The 25392-nt window shown below is 37.2% G+C and overlaps 2 protein-coding genes across 5 annotated transcripts in view; both read right to left on the reverse strand.

Moving 5' to 3' along the window:
- cluha (clustered mitochondria (cluA/CLU1) homolog a) overlaps window positions 1-7077 on the reverse strand; it is a 31777-nt gene extending 24700 nt beyond the window's left edge. For 3 of the 4 annotated variants that reach the window (XM_051863454.1, XM_051863453.1, XM_051863452.1), the window contains exon 1: window positions 6737-7077. In XM_051863454.1, the coding sequence (XP_051719414.1) occupies window positions 6737-6866 (130 nt within the window). In that variant the 5' untranslated portion in view covers window positions 6867-7077. Of the gene's footprint in view, window positions 1-5329; window positions 5455-6736 lie in introns of those variants that run through there. The other variant, XM_051863455.1, reaches the window with a different exon arrangement.
- Window positions 7078-8736: 1659 nt separating this feature from the next.
- On the reverse strand, window positions 8737-24513 carry ccdc92ba (coiled-coil domain containing 92Ba). The gene is made up of 4 exons (XM_051863767.1): window positions 23858-24513; window positions 21069-21201; window positions 19905-19952; window positions 8737-14510 (listed from the first exon to the last, which is right to left on the reverse strand). Exons 1-4 carry the CDS (start codon window positions 23867-23869, stop codon window positions 13810-13812), a joined length of 894 nt encoding a protein of 297 aa, XP_051719727.1. The 5' UTR covers window positions 23870-24513; the 3' UTR covers window positions 8737-13809.
- Between the last annotated feature and the right edge of the window lie 879 nt (window positions 24514-25392).

Raw genomic sequence — 25392 nt, forward strand, 5'->3', positions numbered from 1 at the left:
TGTAATTCTAAACTTTATTTGTTATAAAAAACATCATTGAGTGTAATTTAAGTGTTTGTATATAAATAAGTTAATTTTAACCTTCAATATTATAGTAAAGTAGTACCAACTGACTCCCATGTGTAGTTTACAGCATTAGTTGAGAGATTTTTTTTTTCTAGAAAATTTGCCACGTACTGTAACTGATTTACTACATTCAAAATAATCGATATCGAATCGCAAGCATATTAATAGAAATCGAATCGAATGAAAATTGTCAATACCCAGCCCTACTATACCAGCCCTACTTAAGTACTAATATACAGCCAATATGCAAGCTAATAAGCAACTAGTTAAAAGTGAGAATTGTTCCCCATTTCTAAACTGTTACCAATAGTATATAAATAATAATAAATAAATAAAAAACACTGTTCCAATAATCATTATATTAATTTGTTGATTATCTTAATAATCATTAGTTACAGCCCTCTATACTTTCTCAAAGGATGTTACTCACAACACGAATCTCACTAATCACTTAGTTTAATAGGTACTGCTTAGCCTGAAGGATTTGCATAAAGGCTAGTGGATTTTTACCAGTAGGTCAGCCAACTAGCACAGCGGTCATCTTCTGAGGGCCTGTGACACTTCACACACTGTACACAATACAGCTCCCACAGCGCTATGCCGAGCTGCCATGGAGATCTCCACGGAAACAGTTTAAGTCCTAGGTCTCAGGGGGCAATCATTCCCGGCACGCTCTGCGGCTGAATGAATGTAGCAGAACCAGTGGTGCTGCAATATCATCTGACTCAACTGTCATCGGAGGTCCTTTCTGCCTTACTGATTGATTCACTCACACAGATCTGCTGAGGCTGCATGTTTTGTGATACACTAAATTGAATAAGATTACAAAGATTCAAGATTCCGGCCAAGGCAGACATGTTTTCGAATGCCACAGCTGTCTTGGCCGTAACTCATAGCTAAAATACACTGTTTGCTTTAGACAACTGCAGCATGTCCTTGGCTCTCCTCAATGGTCACGGCTATGGCAACAAGCAGCTGCTCTCACACTACAGACACCGAGGACCACAGGGGAAGCGGATCAAACAGATTTCACAAAAGGAGCTTCGAAAACCCCCAATCCACATACACAATCACTTCAAAGGACAATTTATGTATTATATAGTTGTGCCTAAGTGTAAATAGCATGTAATGAGTAATTTATTTTCACTGTCTAAAAGGAATGTGGAGCTTGTGCTTATTTTCAGTCACTAACAGCAGCCATCTTCAGTTCAAACTGAAACCGGCCGTTTCTTCAGACCTAGCAGCACCATATGGGTATTTTATCTTGCTCTAGATTGAGTGTTTACACAGACAGATCTCCCCCAATCCAATCCAAATTTAATCATGAGCATTAGGGTAGGTGGTTCTAAGTATAGGAGCTGCCAACACAAATTTTTAACCACCTTACTGCAAGAGAATCCTGTAAATGGTGTACTCAAAGTATCTGATAAATGAGAATCAGAATGATTATTTAATTTTTATTCTTTTATTTTTATTTCATTTTTAGCAGTAGTTATTTTAGTACATCAATTGAAACTAAATGCAAATGAAAAATGTTGCCTTGGCATCTAGCTGAAATAAAATGAGTTTTTTTTCAGGATTTTATTTTGGTAACACTTTAGTTTAGGGTCCAATTCTCACTATTAACTAGTTGCTTATCAGCATGCATATTACAAGGATGTTGACTGTTTATTAGTACTTATAAAGCACATATTAATGCCTTATTCTGTATGACCATACTCTATATCCCTTAATCCAATCCAATACTTAAACTTAACAACTATCTTACTAACTATTAATAAGCAGTAATTAGGAGTTTACTGAGGCAAAAGTCAAAGTTAATAGTTAGTTAATAGTGAGAATTGGAACCCTAATCTAAAGTGTGACCTTTATTTCAAACTAAAATGTGTATGATTTTTCGTTTCAGTTAATAACACTTATCAGAATACCAAAATGAAAATACATCACTGAAATCTGAATTTCCAGAGGAAAAGCACTGGTTTCCAACCTTTTTTTGACTCCAAGGCATCCCGTTGTCTACAACAATATTCAAATGCACCATGACTTTTCCATTCATTATAAAAATAGAGCTTTACCGTTTTATTAATTTAAATGATTTTAGAAATAACACTTTTAAAATTGGGCTTTCAAAAATTGTGGGAACCCTGGTTATTCAAAGAAAAAACAAACATGTATATACACATATATGTATATAGATACAGTCAAACGAAAAGTTATTCATACATTTTTTATATATTTTTACTAGTGGGTGCAGGACACTATAGTTCATTTATGTAAGTGAGGATAGTAAAATAAACTGACATATTATACCCAAAAATTCTTCATACAGTGGATTACCAGTTAAATTGATAAAAATTTGAAACCAAAAATTATTCAGACACTTTGACTTGACCATGTTTTGCTTAAGTGTTATCTGAAATAATTAAGATTAATTTTTGCTGACACAGTTTAACTCTGAGATCTTGTCATATTTTATTACCATTTTTTAAAACTATAGTGAATAAACTGAATTAACGAATGAAATGTTCAAGGTGTCTGAATAAATTTAGGTTTGACTGTATGTATGTATGTATATATATATATATATATATGTGTGTGTGTGTGTGTGTGTGTGTTTTATAGTTTTAACTTATTTCAAAGCATTTTTTTTCTCATTTTAAATAATCTTGAGTTCTCCTTGGAAGTTTGATGGGGTCCCCTACTGGACCCTGGGCTCCTGTTTGAGAATCACTGTCCTAAAATAATTTCAAACCAGGCAATCCAGTGAATTGCATCACAACAATGGCTGGCTTTTAAATAGATCAATGTGCGTACGAGGTTTGTGCCTCGGTATTGCACAACCCCAAAGTCAATCCCCCTGTCCTTCAGTCCTCCCTCTCACTCAGCTGGGTGAAGTCCGGGTGTACGACACATTTAGTGAATCTGAAGGCTGGATGATCAGATGTAAACAGTTTACATTAGGCTATACTGATATGCTAATCTCTCTATGACACTAAAGTCAAACATGTTCTAAGACTTTACTCCACCCTTTATCCTTTAAGCCCATTGCAATCTACATAGTGTGAGTTTAATACATTAACACATGCATCACATATAATGGCACTGCTGCAGAGGTTCAGTTTAGAAATAAAACCCTGACGATTAATTTGCAGCCCTATCCAGGTAAATCATTCAGAGTGGTCAGGAAAGAGATATTACACTTCTAACTAGCCAAATTTCTTGTTTTTCCTATACTAAAGTGAATTTGCTAAAGTGAAAGGCAATTGTAAAGACCCATTGTGACAACAATAGCGGTTTAACAACAATCCAAAAAAAAAAAGAAGCAAACTTACAAAACGGCAGCAGCACAAATTGGCAGTTAAACCTGCAGTCACACACAACAAGGGACACCTGCCAGACTTTATCACAACTGAGATCATGGTGGCCTAAGTGAAACAGAAGTGAGGCCGCAGCCTATATAGATCCCCTGTGGAATGACATGATGTGTTGGGACAACAGCGCATGGTGTCGGAACATTTGGCACCAGTAATGCAATAGCTACAGGAAGTGATCCTTGTAATCCAAGTTATGCAAAAGGAAGTAAGATACACTTTTTTTTTTTTTCCCCCCAATACAGTCAGCCATGATTTTATACTATAAGTGAAAGTATCCAATAATAAAAGGGTTAAAGGTGCAATATGTAATTGAATTGGGATAGGACTCGGGAAGAAATCATGTTCATGGATGAGATTATTAACGTTACTGTAGTACGAAGCAGAGCAGGACCGAGTGTTGTGGGAGCTGAACGAGGCCGCTGGAGCGATTGCGCAAAACACACGCCTCACGAGCAGCGGAACTTTTATTATGCCACAGTCGCTGGCGCTGCTTCCGCTTTTCCGGTCATGAGTATGAGGTAACGCAGCTCTGTTTATCATATTATATACATTTGAGAGTGTTGAAAATGATGTTATAAAGTTACTCTGTGCGTTCGCTCGGCAGCTGCTGCGAGACACTTGTTACACAATGCAGTAACCTCAGATCGATTTTAGAATATCATATTAAATACTGGATAGCTTGTGTTGATAAATGGCATGCAATTCCTTTTAAAACGTATTGTATGATGGAGAAAATGCTGTATTACTGTTACCAAAAATAAAGCTGCATCTGATTATGCTATGTTAGCTACTACACAAAATAGGTTTTTTCCTCTGAGGCATGGTAAAGCATGGTACTCGCAAAAAATCAAGAAAATTAGATTTAACCTAAACAATAAGACTAAACGTGTTGAGCTATATAACAATAAGTTTTCTGTCTATAAATATATCAAAACAGTTGTTCCCTTGTCTATTAAAACATGTAAATATTAAAGCATCTTTGGTGTTTCCATGGTTTCTACAAAATAAAACCCAGGTATGACGCAATTGACAGGCGACTCCTCACACGTCCCGGAGCCTTGGTTAAAATTGCAATTTTCTCACGATTTACGAATAGTTGCAAACATTCGGGATATTGAAAGTACTCAAGAGAACAAAATATATAACACTGGCCTAGTGGTTTTTAAGTATTTTACTGCAAAATTCTTACATATTGCACCTTTAAAGTATTCATATTCATCTCAAGTCATATTCATATATCTCAACACAGCCTCCCCCTTGAGGACCCATTATATGTAAAATAACACAGCTTTCAATAGGCTAATGATATGAATTCAACTCTAATAAAGCATTATTATCTTTAAGTGCAAAATGTTTTTGAAAGAAAAAAAAATGAATGCATATTCAAAAGCATTTGATTAAGAAATGTGGAATGAGGCTGAACAACACCTGCAGATTACAGTATAAACACAGACAACTGAGTAACAAACAAAAGACGGTCTAACCAGCTTCCTAAATGGCTTTATTAACATTTATTGCGTGTATAATCATAATGCAATAGCATACAAATCATGTCAATGCACAAAGACATCTATTTTCCAGCCAGAAAATTCACATATCAGAAAGATCACATCAGTCACAAGCAGGCATCATCTCGAGCATCAAATCCAACATATTAAACGTGTTGTCAGAATGAGCAATTCCACAGCTGTCAGGTGCCATAATGACAGTCAGTCTCTTCCAAGGTCTCCTCAAATGTGACACTGACTGCAGCAGTTAGCTGACAAGTGTGCACAACATCCGACTATTTGCTCTAAAACAATCTAATGACAGTCTGCAGCTCTAAAATAAGTCGTAAATTACAGGATCGCTCCTACGTGCTAGGCAAACTGTGTAATCCCGACACTTACCAAGCAGATCCCTCTATATTTAACTGGTAGCAATAACCTTCTATCGGCATACATGCACCATGACTTTTCATGTGTAGCTACTTCCGCGTCCGGGTCGAGGAGCGAAACTTTTCTGAATGAAAACAGGAGGGGGGCCGATAAACAGACGTGCGTTTAAACAAGCTATACATTACGAATACGAGATTTTGTTCAAGTAAATATTCGAAACTCTTCGATATAATAGGTCATTTAGGCTATCAAATGTATTCATTACAGTGTTACCTAAAATTCAGACCGTAGTAAAGCCACGCTCTCCTCTCTGGCTCAATGGTTCCGTCCCACTGAAGGTGACCTTCACTCAGTTTATTCGTGTTCATGCGCGCTATTACAGAACATGTGCGTCAAGATTTCACACACAGCTAGCGAACAGGCTACTGACAACACTTTACACTGCTGATAATGAAAGTTACCCTGTACATGACAAGTAAAACGTCCCGGATTAATCTCTAGCGTTCAAGTTTAAAAGCTTCACGTGGTCGTTGAATAATTGACACATTTTGCACTTGCTGTTGACTTTGCTAGAGCAGAGGCATGTCTTGTTGAAAGTTTGTAATTATATTGTCATTTACTTCGTATTATATTACAATCATCATTTTATGTGCTACTACTTTTCAGACAAATTCATTTCAATGAACTGTAGTATTGTTTCATGTAAATGAGGCACATGAAAATACAATAAACACTTTTTGACACTATTATATGTGTGCATTCATGCATTACATTAACCTTTGCTACAGTTTACCATCCTACTAGCTTAAATTAGTCTGACCTCCCCTTAAAATGACACAAAAAGGTTTCCATGGTCATAATTTAAACCCTTTAAAACATTTAATTGGACAGAAATTGTTCAACCGCTACAAGTTTCAAACAATATTTATCCAGTAATAACAAAAGACTTGAAAAATCAGAAAGAAAGCCCTGGTCACAGCACATAATATATATATATACACACACTGACACTGCATGGACATTTTATTTCAATTTTAGTTTGACAACCTGCCTTCTTAGAGAAAATATAATATTGAGAACTAAGCTGTGAATGAGTGTATCTACACCAAGCACCATGATACGATACGACCCAAATCAAGAGCAGTACTTAAAGTACATTAGGCAGGACTTAAAATGAAAGGTTGTGAGCACAATGAAGGCACCTACTTCCCATTCAGAAACATAATGGTGTAAATCAGACAGCCCTGCGGGACTGTCCTTTGATACCAACTTCCCTTTGACCTCTATCCAGTCAATCATACATCAGATCTCAACACTGATTTACTCAAAAGTGACTTGTGTTAAAATACATCAAGTTCAGTAACAGCACAGTGATTTCTGCCTTTGTGGCTACATGCTACAGTGCAAAAGCTCACATACCGCAGGCACATGGATCCTTCAAAGCGGTCTTGCTGGTGTCTTTGCTGTTTGATGTCTCGCCTTCCCGGGCAAGATCAACGGGGTTGCAGTTCGGCACTGATGCTGGGATGTCATCCGTCTTGCTAACCATGATTCGTTTCCCAGAATACTAATTTGGTTTCAGAGTTAGCAACAGATATCCGTTGCTGAGGGCTGTGATGTGGGTCTGTCGAATGGCCTTCCGTCAGACGGAATGGCTGCCTAGTTACATGCAAAGATATTACAAAAACAACTAAACTTGCGAAGGACAGTTCTCAGCCTGGCTGTCACACGTGGTTTCTCCTCCTCTTGACCTGCTTGCCTTTGTATTTGTCCCACCCACCAAACACACGGCTACGGCAACCCTATAGCTCCATTTAGAGAAGCGCATTTTACTGCATTAGTTCTTTAGTTTGTTCTTTATTTAACCCAATTTAATAAAAATGTTACGTAACATAGATTTGAAATTGATGCCTTGCCAAATTCAGGGAACAAAGTGAAAGGGTCAGCATATTACATCAAAAATAGTAATGTGAAGCCGCGACTTACTTCCAAGATTGGGTTCTTTCGAGCTCTTCGTTTCAAAGATCCGGTTAAAAAAACAGTAGGCCTACTAATTTTACGTGATTTTTAAAACTCAGTATGGATTAAAATATTTAGTGGTAAACAAAAGTGAATTTCTTTAGACTTGACATGCTAATCTACTTTTCTTTTATTGTATGCACTCATATATATATATATATATATATATATATATATATATATATATATATATATATATATATATTATTGGTTAAAGGGTTAGTTTACCCAAAAATGAAAATAATGTAATTTATTACTCACCCTCATGTACACCCGTAAGGCCTTCATTCATCTTCGGAATACAAATTAAGATATTTTTTGATTAAATCCGATGGCTCAGTGAGGCCTGCATTCAAAGCAATGACATTTCCTCTCTCAAGAACCATAAATGTACTAAAAACATATTTAAAACAGTTAATGTGAGTTCAGTGATTCTACCTTAATATTATAACGCGACGAGAATATTTTTTGTGCGCCAAAAAAAAAAAAAAATAACGACTTTTCAATAGTGATGGACCGATTTCAAAACACTGCTTCGGAGCTTTACGAATCGAATCAGTGACTCGGATCTCCTTTCAAACGGCTAAACTGCTAAAATCACGTGACTTTGGCGCTCCGAGTCACTGATTCGATTCGTAAAGCTCCGAAGCAGTGTTTTGAAATCGGCCCATCACTATATTGTTGAAAATTCGTTATTTATTTATTTGGCGCACAAAAATATTCTCGTCGCTTTATAATATTAAGATAGAGCTACTGAATTCGCATGAACTGTTTTAAATATGTTTTTAGTAGCTTTATGGATCCTGAGAGAGGAAAAGTCATTGCTGTGAATGCAGGCCTCACTGAGCTATCGGAGTTAATAAAAAATATCTTAATTTGTGTTCCAAAGATGAATGAAGGTCTTACGGGTGTGGAACGACATGAGGGTGAGTAATAAATGACATTATTTTCATTTTCGGGTGAACTAACCCTTTAAATAAATGTCTAATCACTGCCACTTTTTAGAAACCACATTGTATTTGAAATGTTGACAAAATGCAGAATTTCCTCAGTAATGCAATGTTTATTCTTTGTAATTGTTATCTATAAACCTAAGTGTATGAAGACAAAACATTATTTTTGTTTGTGTGTGTGTAAAATTGTCATAAAATTGAGTCAAAATTTCCAGTGTTTTATTTGTAACTTTTCTGCTATTTGGCTATAAAACTTGCTTTAAATGTAATGAAGGAAATGTTTCCTATCAAGCATGGCCTTACATATCAAGATGATTAAAATTTACGGGTTCAGGAAATTAACAACATCTGCAACAATACAATTGTTATTCTCTAAAGTCAATGATGTTGACGTTTCTAACCATGATTAAGGTTGCAATTAACACAGTAATTTAATCATACAGAATAAACAGTGGATTATTTATTGCGACACATTATTGTTGCACAATGTTGGGTCGTCCAAATGTTTGTGAAACAGGACACTGATGTCTGGAATTGGCCAAACATACAAATACAGTGTGTTACATTGTTGCAGTTTCCCATGAAATTTGGTTCTAATCACTTCTTTCCATGTCATTTCACTGTCATTCTAAAAACAACAAAGGAAAAAGAAGTTTAAAGACCTTTACCATATAACAGTCAGACTGTTAAAGGGAAGACAGGTTATTCCACACTTAAGGACAGAAAAAAGCCAAATAAAATCACCATAAAACCCTTGGTAAGCACAATGTTAACCACATGGAAATGGGGACAACAAAATAACATCAGAAAAATCAGATATTGCATGTACTGTATCTGTATGGATTACTGTTTCCAATTCAACACAATTTTCAAATATGTATGTTGTAAATATGATTATATAGAAGTCATCATGTGAGGCAGTATTGCTTCTCTTTTTAACATCACAATGGCATTATAAAGAACTAAGAAATCAATTAGACAATCATTTCATAAGCAAGTATGTTTTCAAGATGAAACATTAAATGAAAAACAAAATGTATTAATTAACTAATTGTGATTATATCATGTATCACACAGTCTAAATCAACCTAATGTCCTAAATCGTTCCTATCGCTGCACTGATACAATACAAAAACTGGTTATAGGCCTTTTAAATAGTCAGGCGTATCTGCGTATACATTTACAAAATAAGGTTTCAGACCCTGAGTGAAGCAAATATCACTTTTGTTAGGGCTGTGTCAAATTAGACACAATTTTAAGCTGAAAGGAAAACTTTTTATGCATTCAGATACAATCCCTATTAGAACTGCTTTTCATATTTGGATTTTTAACAAACTTATATTCAATATTACAAGCAAAATTACCATTCTGATCTAATAAAGAGAAATATCACATATACAATTGTAAATATCTTTAGAAAAGCTCAGTTTGCAAATAGGTGGTACTAAATCACCTTTACTTTCATGTTTCTGCAAAATTACGGTCGTCGTCGTGGACTGTGACACTATGGTATAGCCTACTCATTATTAAAATTATTAGTGTCTGTTAATTGTCAAGAAAGGTGATGTTGTCGTCACCCCCATTCAATCCATTTCCATGAATTAACCCTCTCTTAGTTATACATCTAAGTGCAGGAGTTAAGTTTCAATTTGTACCACACTTATTCTAATCTTTTACAAGCTATTGTGTGATACAAACATTTAATATGTTTGCAATATGTATCACATTGCTATTAATCATCATATCACCAAAGCTCGGTATATGCACATATACCTGACCTCGCAGAATTATAAAACAGGATTGTGATTCTAATGAAACATATGCAAACATGTTATCTGCAACATCAGACTAAAATATTACAGCATAAGCAGCATAAAACTAATCAGTCCTTTGGGCATCACTGGCTCATTTAATGATGGCAAAACAATGGCCCTTGACCCTTGAGCCCACTCTCTTCTAATCAACAAGCCCACACATAAACACACTATACACCAGATAAAGCACTTAAGCAAATGATTCAGGCTGTACAGCCTACAGATCTCATTCACACAGGTTTACTCTAAATGAACCAATAGGGGATAAAATCCCCATTGCATCAGGAGGGGTGAGAGAGTGCACTTGTGGTGACACCAGACAACCTGATCATTCAGAAATATCTGAGATGAGATATTCCACAAGGGCACATAGATTGAAAAAAACCCAGTTGAACAATAACTCAGCAGCAGTAACAGGTTCACAAGGACACTGTCTTAGTCTGTTTCACACATCATGCGTCTGCAGTGAGTAAACAGCAGGGGTTATGCTTTCACACTGACAGTGTTTCAGTAGGTCTATACAGAAAAAGAAAGGAATTAATTAGTTACAACATTGCATATTTCTTATCTAATAACATTAAAATTGTGAGTTCTATTGTGCAATTGAGAATTAGCCTATTAATTTAAATGAAGAGGGGACTGCATGTGTACATGTATCCAAACATCTTGGGTTTTGCGCAATCTAACTTCCGTATTCTGTAAAACAGATCAGATCGCTTCCGGTTTACGTCTTTTGTATGTGCTTTGTGAAAAAATTAGCTGTTTTATTCAAGATAATTTAAAAGATGAGCATAACCAAAGACTACAGATATAGAAAGACTATTCACTCCTAATAGTTATGAATAGAGTACCTCAGGGATGACGTGTTTTTGAAGGCAAAACCCGGAAGCGAGTTAGCATTTTAGGACTTCCGGTTCCATCGCCATAAAGTCAATGGGTTTTTTGAATGGGTTTTTGCTAAATCGCCTGAAATAAGGTCTGTGGTTAACAAAGCCTCTAAATATTTTCACGTTTTGATCTATGACATAAAACACACCAGTTATAACCCGCTTGTGATTTTTTTTTTTTAAACCTTTATTGTGTCTTAAAAACGGCGGTTGTTAACAGAATGCTAAAAGGGACTACTTCCTTTGGCGGGGACTTTAGTGTCATCATGACAAACAGGACATTTGGACAGCATTTCTCATGAAAAAGTGGGTAAGTATTCATACACAGCGCAGATCATAATCAGCGAGCATGTTTTTAAATAAAGTTGTTTTCTAAATAAAGTTTGAGGAAGCATGCTGGTGGTGACGTTGATCCGCAACCATGGTGTGCTGTAGTCCGTTTATAGCCTACTGTTAGCTTTTTATATCTGACGACTTTATTTAGCCTTCAAAACGTATTAATGTTGTGTTAACTTGTAAATAACTTGTAAAGGTTATCTTGATAGACAAAACGTTTAAGTGTCATAACCCTTTGTTAAACACAGAGCTAATTTTTTGCGATTTTCCAAAAGTCTATGGGAAAAATGCATAGGCTTTCGATCGAGGGAACCCGTGCGCCGCTAACTTCCAGGTTGGCCTACAAAAACACGTCATCCCTGAGGTACTCTATGGGAGAAACTGCAACGCGCAATATGGCGGAATACGTCCCGCCTTCTAAGTAAAAGAGCCAATCGATGATTGATAAAGTCATTGCGTCACTGTAGCTGCTGTTAGAGACTCCGGTTCCCATAGGACTGCACATGCGCATTGGCTCGTCTCGTCAAAGCTTTTTTAATGCTACTTTAGCATTAGAAACAACATTTATGGGACGGTTCGTGTCAGATTTTGTTGCTAATTTGAAATATGTAATTTAATTGGGAGTTCGCTAAGCAGTTTTTGAGATTTCAGGATGCCCCATTCAAATAGATAGGACTTGGATGCCCGAAATAGCTGCCCGGAGGCGTTGCAAATATGGCTGCCGAGTGAAGACACTTTCCTTGAAAGGGACTTTGGCATAACTGATGTCCCCCGCATATGCAGATTGATATTTAAAAGCTTTTTTCATTTTTCTTCTTAACACTAACGTTTAGATATTTAATATAATAAAACACATATAACAATGTGACTAGGTAGTTTCGCTGATTACCTTAAAAGTCCATAGATATGCCGTCAGTTCATACTGCTGTTAACACTTTCTCTGACAAGCGGATGCAATGAGACCAGTTTTCCGGTTTGGTCCTGTGACATTCGACATATAGAAAATATTCGTGCTATAAACAGATTTATCCTGCATTTGAAACGTGTTTTGTGCCGTGTGACCCCCTCATCTGGCATGAACAGGCGTTTCGTATCCGGATATGAAGTGGATTGCATTTACACCTTCATTCAAATGTGTCTCCACTCCATTGTGATTGAAGTTCCGATCGCACTTACATGGGCAAAATGCAAATCGCCACTTTATTAGGCTATTAGATAATAGAGTAGGCCTACGTTAACAAAAAAAATTCCATCCGTTATTTTTAAAACATCGACGGATCATTCAAAATGAGTTCAGTTGTTTATTGCTTTTCCTTTCTTGCGCCTAATGACGATGCTTAATGACAACACATGTGCATTTATACTTTCGTTAAATATAATAAGAATCTATCCCAGACCACCTCCAAATGGGTTTTCACAGTCAGTGATCACAGGCGATTCAATCCTGATGTGATCACACAGGGCATAACAATGGCTGCTAGAAAAACTGCTAGAAAAATAAAGATGCGTTTGCTGGTCAGTTAATGTACGTTTTTGACCAACATTTTCCACTTTTGATGTCATTTCTATCGAGAAATTACTACTGTAGTAATTAAATATTTGTTTAGTTCTCAACAAAGCTCGAGCTATTTTGCTGTAGATTATTAAACTATTACACTGCCTCAGAAGTCTGTCCGAAATCAGTTTTGTGAGGTGCCTTAATGCACAAACGCTGCCTTACAAGTCACTGCCTGATAAGGCAGCGAGGCAACGAGTCAGCTGCCTAAGTTTTCGGATGCAGCCAATATATTAAGTGTATAATGCTGCTTCCACTAGCCTACACGATTTAATTCCTTATTTTACACTCGCCGACAGTTAATTGAAATCGTTGACGAAATCAGAGGCAAATCAGTGCTCCTTCACGTGAATGACGATGGCTATGCTTGAATTTTTAAATAAATACGCGTTCATTGACGACATGAAATGAAAATTCATCTTTTTTTAGTTTGTAAATGCATGTTATAGATCTTATTGTGACTGATTCATCTGTGTCAATGATAATTTTTATTTTATTTATTTATTTTTTGACCTGTAATGTATTGTGAATAAAACAGCAATATAATGTGTGGGTGGCATAAATGTCAGTGTGAATGCTGTAAACTCTTAATATTGCCAGTGAAAAAAAAAAAAACTACACGCCGCAGATGCAGGATGCATGAAACAGTATTGAGGACCTCGGGGTCATTTTTGATTACAAAAATGCTTTACAGCAACATAAACATAATCAATTTTGGTTTAACAAGAGCGTAAGCAAGAATCTCTCCTCTGTCTATTCATCACTGCATGTGCAAACTGTAGGAAAAAAAAGCTAGCAGTATTGCAAATATAAACATTTCTGTCATAATGCAAAAGTTCTCCCAAGGGGCTCAAGGTGCAATTCAGCAATTTAGGGGAAAATATCATAAAAACAAGTAGGTCGTTGAGGTGAACCGTAAAAGAAACACTCATTCAGCGTTGTTCTCTGTAGTGGATGCCGTGGTCGCAGTGGCTTTAGCTACAGTCGTTGCCAGTCTGCTTACTGAAGCTCCCTGATCCAGCTCCTCTGACTCCTCCCCATCTGCCTCCTGCAGGGCGTGTCTGTGTGGTGGGCGGGGCCGGGATCTGTGTCTGTAGGGGTATAGGAAGAGGGCGGGGTCAGGCATGGCCATGGGCTCCTCTGGGCCCGTCACCCTCTCACGCGGCACGCACTCCCTGGCGCGCTCTGTGCGGAGGTGCGAGGAGGGCCGGCTCGAGCTCCGCCGCTTAGGTTTAATCACTGTTGGGCTGCTGGCGCTGGCCTGAGGTGAAGGGTGGATGGGGGGCTTGTCCGTGCTGAGCTGGGCCGGCCTCCTTCGCTGCTGCTGCTGCTGCTGCTTCTGCTGCTGGAGTTTCTGCTTTGCTGAATGCAGCTGGAAAGACAGGTATGCAGCCACCTCTGTCTGCTTCTGCAGTTCGGTGTTGAGCGCAGTGGTTCTGTGGCTGCGGTGTTTTAATTCCTCCAGGAAACGGCGCTCTTTCTCCTTCAGACTGGCACGGAGAGCGCCCACCAGCACTGACTTCTGGCTCAGCTCCCATCTCAGATCACTCTGGACCTGCTGCTGCTCCTGCAGATGCTCCTCCACTTCCCGACAACGGGCTTCCAGCTGCTGCTCTTCCTCCTGCACATCTATAGAACAGAAACTTTTATTGTAACAACTCAATTCAGTGAGATAAAACAATGATTCAGTGAAGCAAGTTTAAGCACTGTGTGAATTATACCACGACTTTCAGGAAAATTTGTATAGGCAATTTTCATGGCATGACTGTTTGAAGTTTGTCTTGCAAGTTTGTCCCCAAGCAAAATTAGTCAGCATCAACTGATAATTTTAATAAACATAGGATAAAATAATAATTACCAATATAGCTGCGAGCAGAAATTATCGGGGTTCAAGCGCTTTAAGGCCTTTAAAGGATTAGTTCACTTTGAAATGAAAATTAGCCCAAGCTTTACTCACCCTCAAGCCATCCTAGGTGTATATGACTTTCTTCTTTCTTATGAACACAATGGGAGATATTTTAATAAATATCCTGATGCATCCAAGCTTTATAATGGCAGCGAACAGGGGTCACGAATATGAGCTGAAGAAAGTGCCTCCATCCACATCCATCCATCATAAACATACTCCACACGGCTCCAAGGGGTTAATAAAGGCCTTCTGAAGCGAAGCGTTTGTGTTAAAAAAAAAAATCCATATTTAACAAGTTATGAAGTAAAATATCTAGCTTCTGCCAGACCGCCTTCCGTATTCAAGGTACGTAGAAAGTGAAAAACTCTTGCAGTTCAACTTACGCCAGTTTACACTTTCTTCGTAACTTGAATACGGAAGGTGGTCTGGCGGAAGCTAGATATTTTACTTCATAACTTGTTAAATATGGATTGTTTTTTTTACACAAACACATCGCTTTGCTTCAGAAGGCCTTTATTAACCCCTCGGAGCCTTCTGAAGTACGTTTATGATGGATGGATGTGGATGGAATGGCTTTCTTAAGCTCATACTCGTTGATCCTGTTCACTGCCATTATAAAGCTTGGACGAGTCAGGATATTTATTAAAATAGCTCCAATTGCGTTCATCTGAAAGAAGAAAGTCATATACATCTAGGATGGCTTGAGGGTGAGTAAAGCTGGGGCTAATTTTCATTTGAAAGTGAACTAATCCTTTAAGCATAGGCATAAAAAAGTTTTATGTTTTATTTAACAAGCATGTAACCACTTAGATCATAGATATAAAAGACCATTTACAGCCAATACAAGCAATTTACCATAGGAAATTTATGGTTTATAAAGCTTTTTAACAGTTATCGAGGTTGAGCCAAAAACCGAGGACTAGTTAGCCAAAGTTGTTTTTTTAAATAATCTCCAATATTTAACAAATGATTCAATTGACAGCGGCAGTCGTAGAGGCAAAGTTGCTCAGAATGAGGAGTTCTACCATGTGGTATGAATGTTGTGGGTGTGTGCGAAAAATCGCGCGATACACGATCCTATACGCACGTGAAAAACACGAAGACGCCCCCCTCTAGGGCTGTGAGTCAAACAGGCCCAGCAAGTTTCGTTCCGATCGGCCTTTGTTAGCTCAAGCTAACCTTGTCTGATAGCTGCTCAAATTCATTGGCTAATGGCAGACATGTTTTTTGAGACACGTCAATGTCCTCATAGGCAGTCATGGCACCTCAGACAAAAAAACTGAATGCCAATTTTTAAGTTGATCGGACTAACGGTGAAGAAGTTATAGCCGTTTTCAAGTTTTTTTGCTGTTATAGCACCACCAAAAGGCCAGTAGCCACATCCTTTTTCATGCGACTGCAGAATGAGCTCTTACATAGGTGTGCTGAGTTTGGTGCAAATATCTCATTCCGTTCACAAGTTATAGCCATTTTAGTAAAAGTGGCTCCACCCACTTAAAACGTTTTGACAGCCCTTAGGGACCGTGAATTGAAATTTTAACTTTTTTTTGGATAATTATTGACAAATCAGACTCCGGAGAATCTCGCTGCACTGGTTTGGTTCTGATCGGGCCAAAAACCTAGGTCCGTCTTGAGCCAAGGATTCCAACTATATAAGACACTTGAGCCTACGCCATAGTTCAGGAGTTATGAGTGATTTCGTACTTTTCATCACTGTAGCGCCCTCGTCAGGCCGATCTGGGCGAGCCTTGGTGACGTAGGCGGTGTGAGTACTACCAGCCCTCAAAGTTTCAAGTAATATGACATGAGTAATTAAAATGTTTGGTATATGTACTTTTGAAAAGTCCAACTTTTTGTATGGTGGGTTCAAGCCTTAAATAGGGAGATCAAACCCCCTGTAATTCATACATCTTAGAGTTTCACATTTTACATGCAGCTAAAACATAAACCAGAGGAAGTGAGAAGACCCAGAAGCTAAACATCACACACATTTGCTGCTGAAAATGATCTCGTCTATGATCCACCTTGTGATATGAAACATGCATGTCTAATATGAACAAGCCCCTGCGTTTAAAATCATATTTTAACCGTAAAAGTGAATTTGTAACTAATCTGAGATCTAAAAGGTAAGTGGATGTGGGTGAGGAAAGCAGACAAAGGACTCTTCTGTGCCTAAGGATTACAGACTCACTGAGTAAATCCAAATCAACTAATCTCAACTCTGGTCTGGCTACTGGCAGGGTGTGCCATCTGTTCAAGGTTATCAGACACATTAAATGTCTAGGACAAAAGCTCCCTGAGCTACCGTGCCCACAAAGCATAGAGCAAATGTGAAGGAAATCGCTGGCACACAACAAAAATTACATCATTTGAAACTATTTTATAATAAAACTGTAAACTGAAAAATGACAAATTATAAATCTATATGTTCAAAACAAATGAAGGATAAAACATGTATTTTCCAGTCTCCTGTCTTTACGCTTACATTAATGTAATGTGTTTCAGATAAATTATAGGCTAAGTAGACTGAAAATGAATTATGTAATCAGTGTCAGATGTCCTTTAAATGATCCACACAAACTTGATGACCTTGTGCTGTGAGTTCAACATCTGTCCCTAATTTTTGTCTCTCATGCTCTCCTTCATTTTACTGCAACTAGCACAGTTCTGTCTATCATTTTGTCCAAATTGTCCTGACTTCACAGCCAGCCTATCAGCCTTCACCCCATGCGTCCAGACTGAGATGAGCTCACGGTGTGAATATAGAAAATGCTGTGTTATCTGATCCTTAAATCTGATCTCTCCACTGTTCCTCAATGAGTTCACTCTTTGCTGCCTCTAAACCTTTTAATAGAATATGTAATGAAACTGAGATGTCGACAACAATCAGTTGACAAAGGCATTAGTGCAGATAAGAAGCGATAGACATCAAAAAATTATGAGTATTGTTCATTTAATACTCACATTGTGCCAGCAAGATGCTTGTAAATTAGGAAATCATTTTCACCACCAATCAGTGTTTGGTTCCTTTGGGGCTTCTTTGAAGAATAAACTAACACATCCAAAATATGCTGATGTTTGATCTCAGATTAATAATTTTTCACAGCTAACATAGGCTTTGGGAGTCATGACGTGGCATCAGTTAACACGTCCTCTTTTTATTTTTGACTCACTGCACAGTTACTTCAGCAGTTTATTTGCCTCATCCATTTTTTTTCACTGTATATATCACTCCGTTTGTCAGTGTTTGCATATTCCAGACAGATTGTCAGTCTGTGCATTTTAGCGATGGTATTATTCAGTGATTTTTCTTCAGTTTACATTGTTACACCAGTAGGTGGCGATAAGTGTCTTTATGAGCCATTGAATCATTCACTCAACCAATTTGTTTAAAACACTGATTCATTCAGAAACGTCACTACTACATATCCAGATAACAGGGAACGTTCTCAGAACTTTGGGTAATGTTCTGGCAAGGTTATGAACAAATGTTTTTTCAGTAGCATTAATATAATCTTTGTTTAAAGTTATCTGGTCTTTAATAATGTTCTTAAAACGTTAGCACAAAAACATTATTTAAACATTGTTCACAGACCTTTTTTTTTTTTTTTTTCCTGAAACATTTTAGTTGGACGTTCATTAAACTTTTTTTTTAAATGTTACTATTTCAAAATGTTGAACATTCAAAAGTTACATTCCCATAATGTTTCCAAAATTATAAAAAGGACTGTGCCCTTAACATTCGTATAACCAACAAAAAATTGTTTTTAAACGTTTAATAAACTGGACAATCTAAAATTATCTAAAATAATGTTTTCATAACTTAATGGGAACATTAGCAAAACGTTCTTAGAACATATTTTTGTTAGCTGGGTATGTGTTGCTCAGTGACTGAAAGGTTGATTCTACTTTCGTTTGGAATTATTTTCATTTGCAGAGCACAAATACATCAAGTAAATGGTACTATTTTGTTTAAATGTAAGTTACACAATATTAACTTCTTGTTTATTGAACTCTTGTATGAAAAGCAATATCACACTCACAATCTTGCTGCTGGAAACTTCCCAATTAGGCACTGTAAAAAGGAATTGTTGGTTTAACTTAAAAAAGTAAGTTACCTGCTTGCCTTAAAATTTTGAGTTCATTGAAATTAAAAATTTGAGTTCATACAATGAAGGCGATTGATCAAATCAACAGAAACTCAAAATATTATGTTATCTGAACCACATTAATTATTTAAGTTGATTTGAAAGAAAAGAAAAAATGTTGTGATAAGTTAACAAATTAAATGAAATTTTGTTTTTACAGTGTAGGCCATTTTACTAATAACAGCATTGTTGGAGTAGAGAAGACATTAAAATAAAGGTATTTTCTCTTGTCTTTATGTATATATTGCTGAATATATTAAGTAATCATTTCTTAAAAAAAAAAAAAAAAACGGTTACTGGCCCCAAACTTTTGGATGGTAGTGTGCGTTATGTTCATATTATGGTATATGGTTTAGGTAACTGCTTACATGTTTACTAATTAATTAGTAATTTGTACAAATACATTTTAAAACCTCTGATTATAATTTAGAAATCTCTTTTTTCTCTCCTATTCTCAGCTTTCTTGTGCTGTTCCTCTCTGTCTCCTTGCCCGACTTTGTCTCAGCAAAAAAACATGCGGTAATTGGACACCCCCACTGGGACTGTGCAGCAAAAGCAGAGGAAAACGCAGGCAGGATCAATTTGTGGGTGGATGAGGCTGCGTCGGGCTGGAGGAGAGAGGGATGACCTGCAGTATGAAGAGGAGTCTTCTGCTTAACAATGAGTGGCCTCTTGATGTGAAATTGGCTCGAGTTTTAGATAAATTATTATTACAATCATAAGACACAGCCATTAAAAACACTACATGTGCCTCGTTGAGTCTAATCACTTCAGTCTTTCAAATGTGATCTAGTAATAACAGATACCAACATCTATATGCAGATAATCAAGATACTAGATGATGTTGTATTAAATAAACCTACTGCTGTTGTTCTTTGTTCAACTGAACACCTGTGCTAAAAATACATGAGCAGCTCTGCTCAAATAAATGAAACACTATTTTTTTTGGAAGGCAACAGAGCTCACCTGCTTGACTCCTGCCTGGGGGCTTCATGTTGAGTTCTTGTGTGAGTTCTGTAAGTAATATACGGATGCACTGTTAATTCTCAGCTATTTTTTTTATTAAACATTTTGAAATTGATACATTCCAGAATTATTATAAATCATGCTGTAAGTCTTGAATTAGTTTTGTTTTTGCATTTACATGATCCAATTAATTGTTGTTGGTTAAAATGTCCCATCCTATATTTTACATTTCATTTGGCATGCATCAGATTATAGAAGTAAAAGCAATAAGAAGTCAAATAAAATAATAATAATGCTCAATTTATTTAATTAAATAATTATATTCTCATGTACAAATGCTGTTCAAAAGTTGGAAAGAAAATTATACATAAAATTGATCAACAGTGACAGTTAAGACATATTAAAATTGTTATAATATTACAAAAAAAAATGTATATCAAATAAATGTTGATAATAATAAGAAATGTTTTAGCATATTAGAATGATTTCTGAAGTATCATGTGACACTGAAGACTGGAGTAATGGCTTTATTTTAAAATTATTTTAAAATAACTATATTTCACAGAATGACTATTTTCACTGCATTTTTGATCAAATAAATGTAGCCTTGATGATCATAGGAGACTTCTTTGAAAACATTAAAAAAAATCTTACCCCAAACTTTTTAATGGTAATCTATATATCAAAGGATTTCAAGAGAAAAACTGATTTCCTGTGGTCTTGAACTAGAATGACTGGTTAGAAGAGCAGAAGAACAAAGAGATGAATATGCAATGTGCTGCTTTTTCTGCCCTATAGCTGGCTCAGCACATTTACAGCAAAGTTCAGGTAGAAAGGCCATGCACTATATTACTGAGAGGGAAAACACAAGCCCTGCACTGACAGGAAGCTATTGACCTGTGGTTCTCTCTGTGGAGCCTGTGCCATCAAAGAGAGCAACATTACCCTGCTCTCCTCTGCACAGGATCCTGGCATTAAGCATTCAGGGCATTGCCTATGCATGCATGGCAACACAATTAGATTGTGTACCAACATAATTTTTGGAACAACATCCAATTAGGAGTGATTTATGATAAATGAAATGTCACTCAATTCAATTATGCATGTTATTAACTGTGTACAACTTGCAGGCGACTATACGGTGGGAATGGTCTTGACACACACCTGTACAGCGTTTCTGGAGGGTCAGGATCTCCAGGTGTAGTCCATGCAGCAGAGACAGCTGCTCCTGTCTAAGGAAGACAATGCTCCTCTCCACACTCTCCACCTGCCGCTCCAGGGAGACCACCGGTGATCCCTTTACCGTACAAAACACAGGGATATTTGCGGTATATAATGGTACGTTTCAGTCCTCTAATCTAAATTTCCAGCGTTCCAAGAGTACTGATATTTAGTATAGTACAAAACTGGGACTTTTCACTGTTTAAATAAGAGCATCTGTCTTTTCTCTCACTTCATTGTCCTCTTACCAGTGAGGAAATATAGTGGTGCATGGATACAGAACCAGGAAACGAGTTTGCATTTTAGCACTTCTGGTTCCATTGTCCTGAAGAAGGTTTTTTTTTTTTTAATGTGTTTTTGATTAAATTCTTGAAATAATAATTTCAATAAATAATAATTTTATTCTATGACATAAAATACATCAGTATTACCCTCTTGTGATCTTTTTAAAGCTTTTACTTGTCTTGTAAAATGCAGTTGCTAAAAAGTGGCTAATTGGGACTACACAGGATTGCCAGGGACATTAAAGGTGCAATGTGTAAATTTTAGGAGGATCTACTGACATAAATGCAATATAATATACATAACTATGTTTTCAGGGGTGTATAAAACCCTTACATAATGAACCGTTATGTTTTTATTACCTTAGAAAGAGCCATTTCCATCTACATACACTGCAGGTCCCCTTACATGATAAGTCACCATTTTGCGCTGGCATGTTTGTACAGTAGCCCTAAACGGGCAAACTGCTCTACAAAGCGCGTTTGCTTGACTGTCTTAGACAACGACATCTTTGTCCTGTGTTGGCCACCGTAGCCTCTCTATATTGCAATTCGCAACCTCACCACTAGATGACACTAAAATTTACACACTACACCTTTAAAAGTCATTAGCCAAACAGGTAAACTCAATTACTCACTAGTCCACTTTCATAGCCTTGTTGTGTTTATAATCACGCTCTTGCAAACTATTATAACTCTAAAGCCCAAAGTATAGTTCACTTTTTACACGTGCGCGAGGGTCAGTGCACAGTGTGCGTGACGCAAATTTCGTCATCAGAAGAGTACACGTGTACCGCACACGCACTGCCGGATTTTTGTAATCGCGATTTTTGCAGTAATTAGTTTATCCACAAGGTGGCAACCGTGCCCTGGGGGTGTCGATTCACAAGGTAGTCAGAAAAAAACTGCATAAACAGAACAGACCGGAACGCATGCGAGCTACAGTGATGATGGAGACCTACATAGACAAGAGATTGTGCGAAGAGATTAGAAAGTACCCTAATTTGTACAACTCTAGCATGAAAGAATACAAAGATGTTTACATAGGTTGTAACTCGTGGCGAGAGATTGCTCAAAACTGCGCATGCGTCGAACGCCTGTGTCTGCGTACGAGTCAAATTAAGTATACTTTCCAAGGCTGTGCGTTCAACTGTGTGCGTACGAAGTATACCCAGGGCTTAACTTTCAGGGAAAATGTTTTTAAACAAAGACTGAAAGAGTTGTCGGAAGTTTAGTGATGGTGGCATTGAAGTCATGCGACCGTTGTAGTTTGTTTATAGCCTACGATTAGCTTTTGACTTCTGCAAACTGTATTTATGCTTCAAAATTCATAAACGTTGTGTTAATTTGTGAAGATTATCATGATAAACAAAACGTATAAGAATCATAAGCTTTTGTTAGTCACAGACCTTACTTCTTGCAATAATCCAAAAGCCAATGGAAAAATCTTATTGGGTTTTTGCCGAAGGAACCAGGGCGATGCTAACTTCCGAGTTGGCCTACAAAAATACGTCATCCCTGCACCAATCTCTTAAAAAAATTGGATTAAAGAACATTTTGGTATCATATTTTGTGTTGATATTCAGTCCAACATATTTAACAAAGAATGTTGTCAAGCGCCCCGTAATAAGAGGTCTAGCATAGCCCACCCATAACAATTTGGTCCCGGGCCCCATAAATTTATATACACTAGGCTAGGGTCAGAAATTAATGAAGATATGGGGCAAAATGTTAGACATCAAGTGTTAAAAAATGGTAATGCCACCAAAAGTGGCACCAATAAAATTCCCATTAAATGCAAAATGTGATACAAAATTCTCTTGTTAATTCATCTTTTTTTTTTTTTTTTTTCCAATATCTGATATTTATCCTATTTTTGTTATTTTACAGTATTTTACATCAAAGGTAATGGTTAGAAATTATGTCCTCTGAGTTTCTGAGTAGATCTGTTCCACCTGATTTGACCCTACTCTTTGGTGTGACCTAATGTAGGTTGGCTGATTCATAATATTTTTTGACTTGAATGAATTTTTGTTGTTACCATGCACATTTTTTAAAATAGAGCACATTTTAAGAGCACAAATAAGCACAAATTAACAAAATGTGTTAACAAATAATATTTATAGGCTACTATTTTGTAATATTCATAATATCACTTATAAAAGAAATTACATTTTTACTAGTTTAATTGATAATTTTAACATTTTGTTTTGACGTGATCTTCGTGTGACACAATGTAAAATAAACTTCTGAGCGTTATTCTGCTTATAAACACCCAGCGAGGATATTAGAAACATTTAATGTCGACTGCTCGCAGATGCATTATGTAATACAACTACATTGCATTGTAAAATCCATTTAAATGTCAATAAGCTGAATAGTCACTCTTTCCCATATACATAACAATAAAAGCCTTAGATAACACTGCGCATAATATTATACAGCACCCACCGTATTTTCCATTAGCGCGGCTTATATTAGTATCCAACAGCTGAGGCGTTATAATGAAAAGAATGAACGTGCTCCTTCACTTCCACATCTCTGCCCTTCAACGAACCGACCCTTGAACATACAGGATGACGACATCTTTAAAGAAGATCAATGCACATCTGAAAGGGAGAAGGAAACACGGATCTGCCCCAGAGTAACGGCAGAGCTTTCGCGAGAACGACGAAATTTCAATCCTTCATAATCTTAGCTAAAGTACAATTGCTTTATCCGACAATGTCACGATCGATTAAAGTGATCCCGACGTGTTCGTGTGTCCTGCGTCTACTGAACAGCATCATCATCGCGATGACAGACAGCAGGACAGCAGGAAGAGCCTCCTTCAGTACCAGGGCAATGATGCAACTGATTCAGGAAACATAACGATGCTCTGAGGAACTCTCCACTGCAGATCCGATCTCACGTGTGGCGGGCATCTACTGACTCAAATGGTTCTTTGCAGTAGCACATTAAGCTAAGGCGCATTATGTATCGCAAATATCTAAACTAATGTCTAATTTGAGTGAAAAGTACAACTGAATTATACAACAGTTAGCTTCAGTCCACGAATTTGATTAGCCGAGCTGCGTTTCAAGAGCACTATCATAGCAGTTTGTATCATTCGAGCCCAGAGTAGCCTATTTGGCTGTTGTCATTTTATTTTATTTTTTAAATAAAATTCATTTAGCCTATTTTTTTTAATCTAATGATGTTTTATTATTTGGATTGTCTATTACAGAGTATTTGTGTTGTACTAATTAGCCTACTATTTCCTACAGTTGATGTCTTATATTCCACTACATTAGACAGTAGTGAGCAAAACTGAGTACAAACAGATGTAAATATTGTGCACTGCAGAGGGCTGTGTAGGTGTCGAGTAAACATAGGCCTACACGATTTCATTAGATGATGACGAGACCCTATTAGTGCATTATGAAACCACTGATCTCCACTGGCCCTGTTTACACCTGCGTTTTGGTCTATCGGATCACAAGTAGACGAGGGAGACACATACCCGTTTACACCTTGTATTTTTTAATCCATCTCTTTTGTCCACTTTCAACCACTTATGTCCTGATTTCTTCAAGGGTGAATGAGCCCTGGGACGACGGAAAAGCACACAGAGAGCAGCAGCTTTCGTTTCTGCTCTGATAGCCGTGCAAGACCATCTCTCATTTGAACACGAGAACATTGTGCTTGTTACTTATTTCGTCTTTTCAAACCAAACTTGGGTCTTCAGTGACAAAGTTTAAATCCCGTCTGGCTAGCGTGCTTCCCATAATGTTTAGGAATTAGGTCAGTACACATTTAGCCACATGAGCGTCTACACTACTAAAGAAATCCGGTCAAAAGTGGACTAGCTCAAAACGTTTTAGCCCCCGTTTACAGCTGTATTTAGTGTCGTCCACTTGTGATCTGATCGACCAAAACATATTATAATACTTAATACCAGGTGTAAACGGGGCCCAAGTGTGGGTATCTGGTTGGAGTAATGGGCG

The sequence above is a fragment of the Ctenopharyngodon idella genome, chromosome 15 (assembly GCF_019924925.1).
Source record: "Ctenopharyngodon idella isolate HZGC_01 chromosome 15, HZGC01, whole genome shotgun sequence".
Lineage (NCBI taxonomy): Eukaryota > Metazoa > Chordata > Actinopteri > Cypriniformes > Xenocyprididae > Ctenopharyngodon > Ctenopharyngodon idella.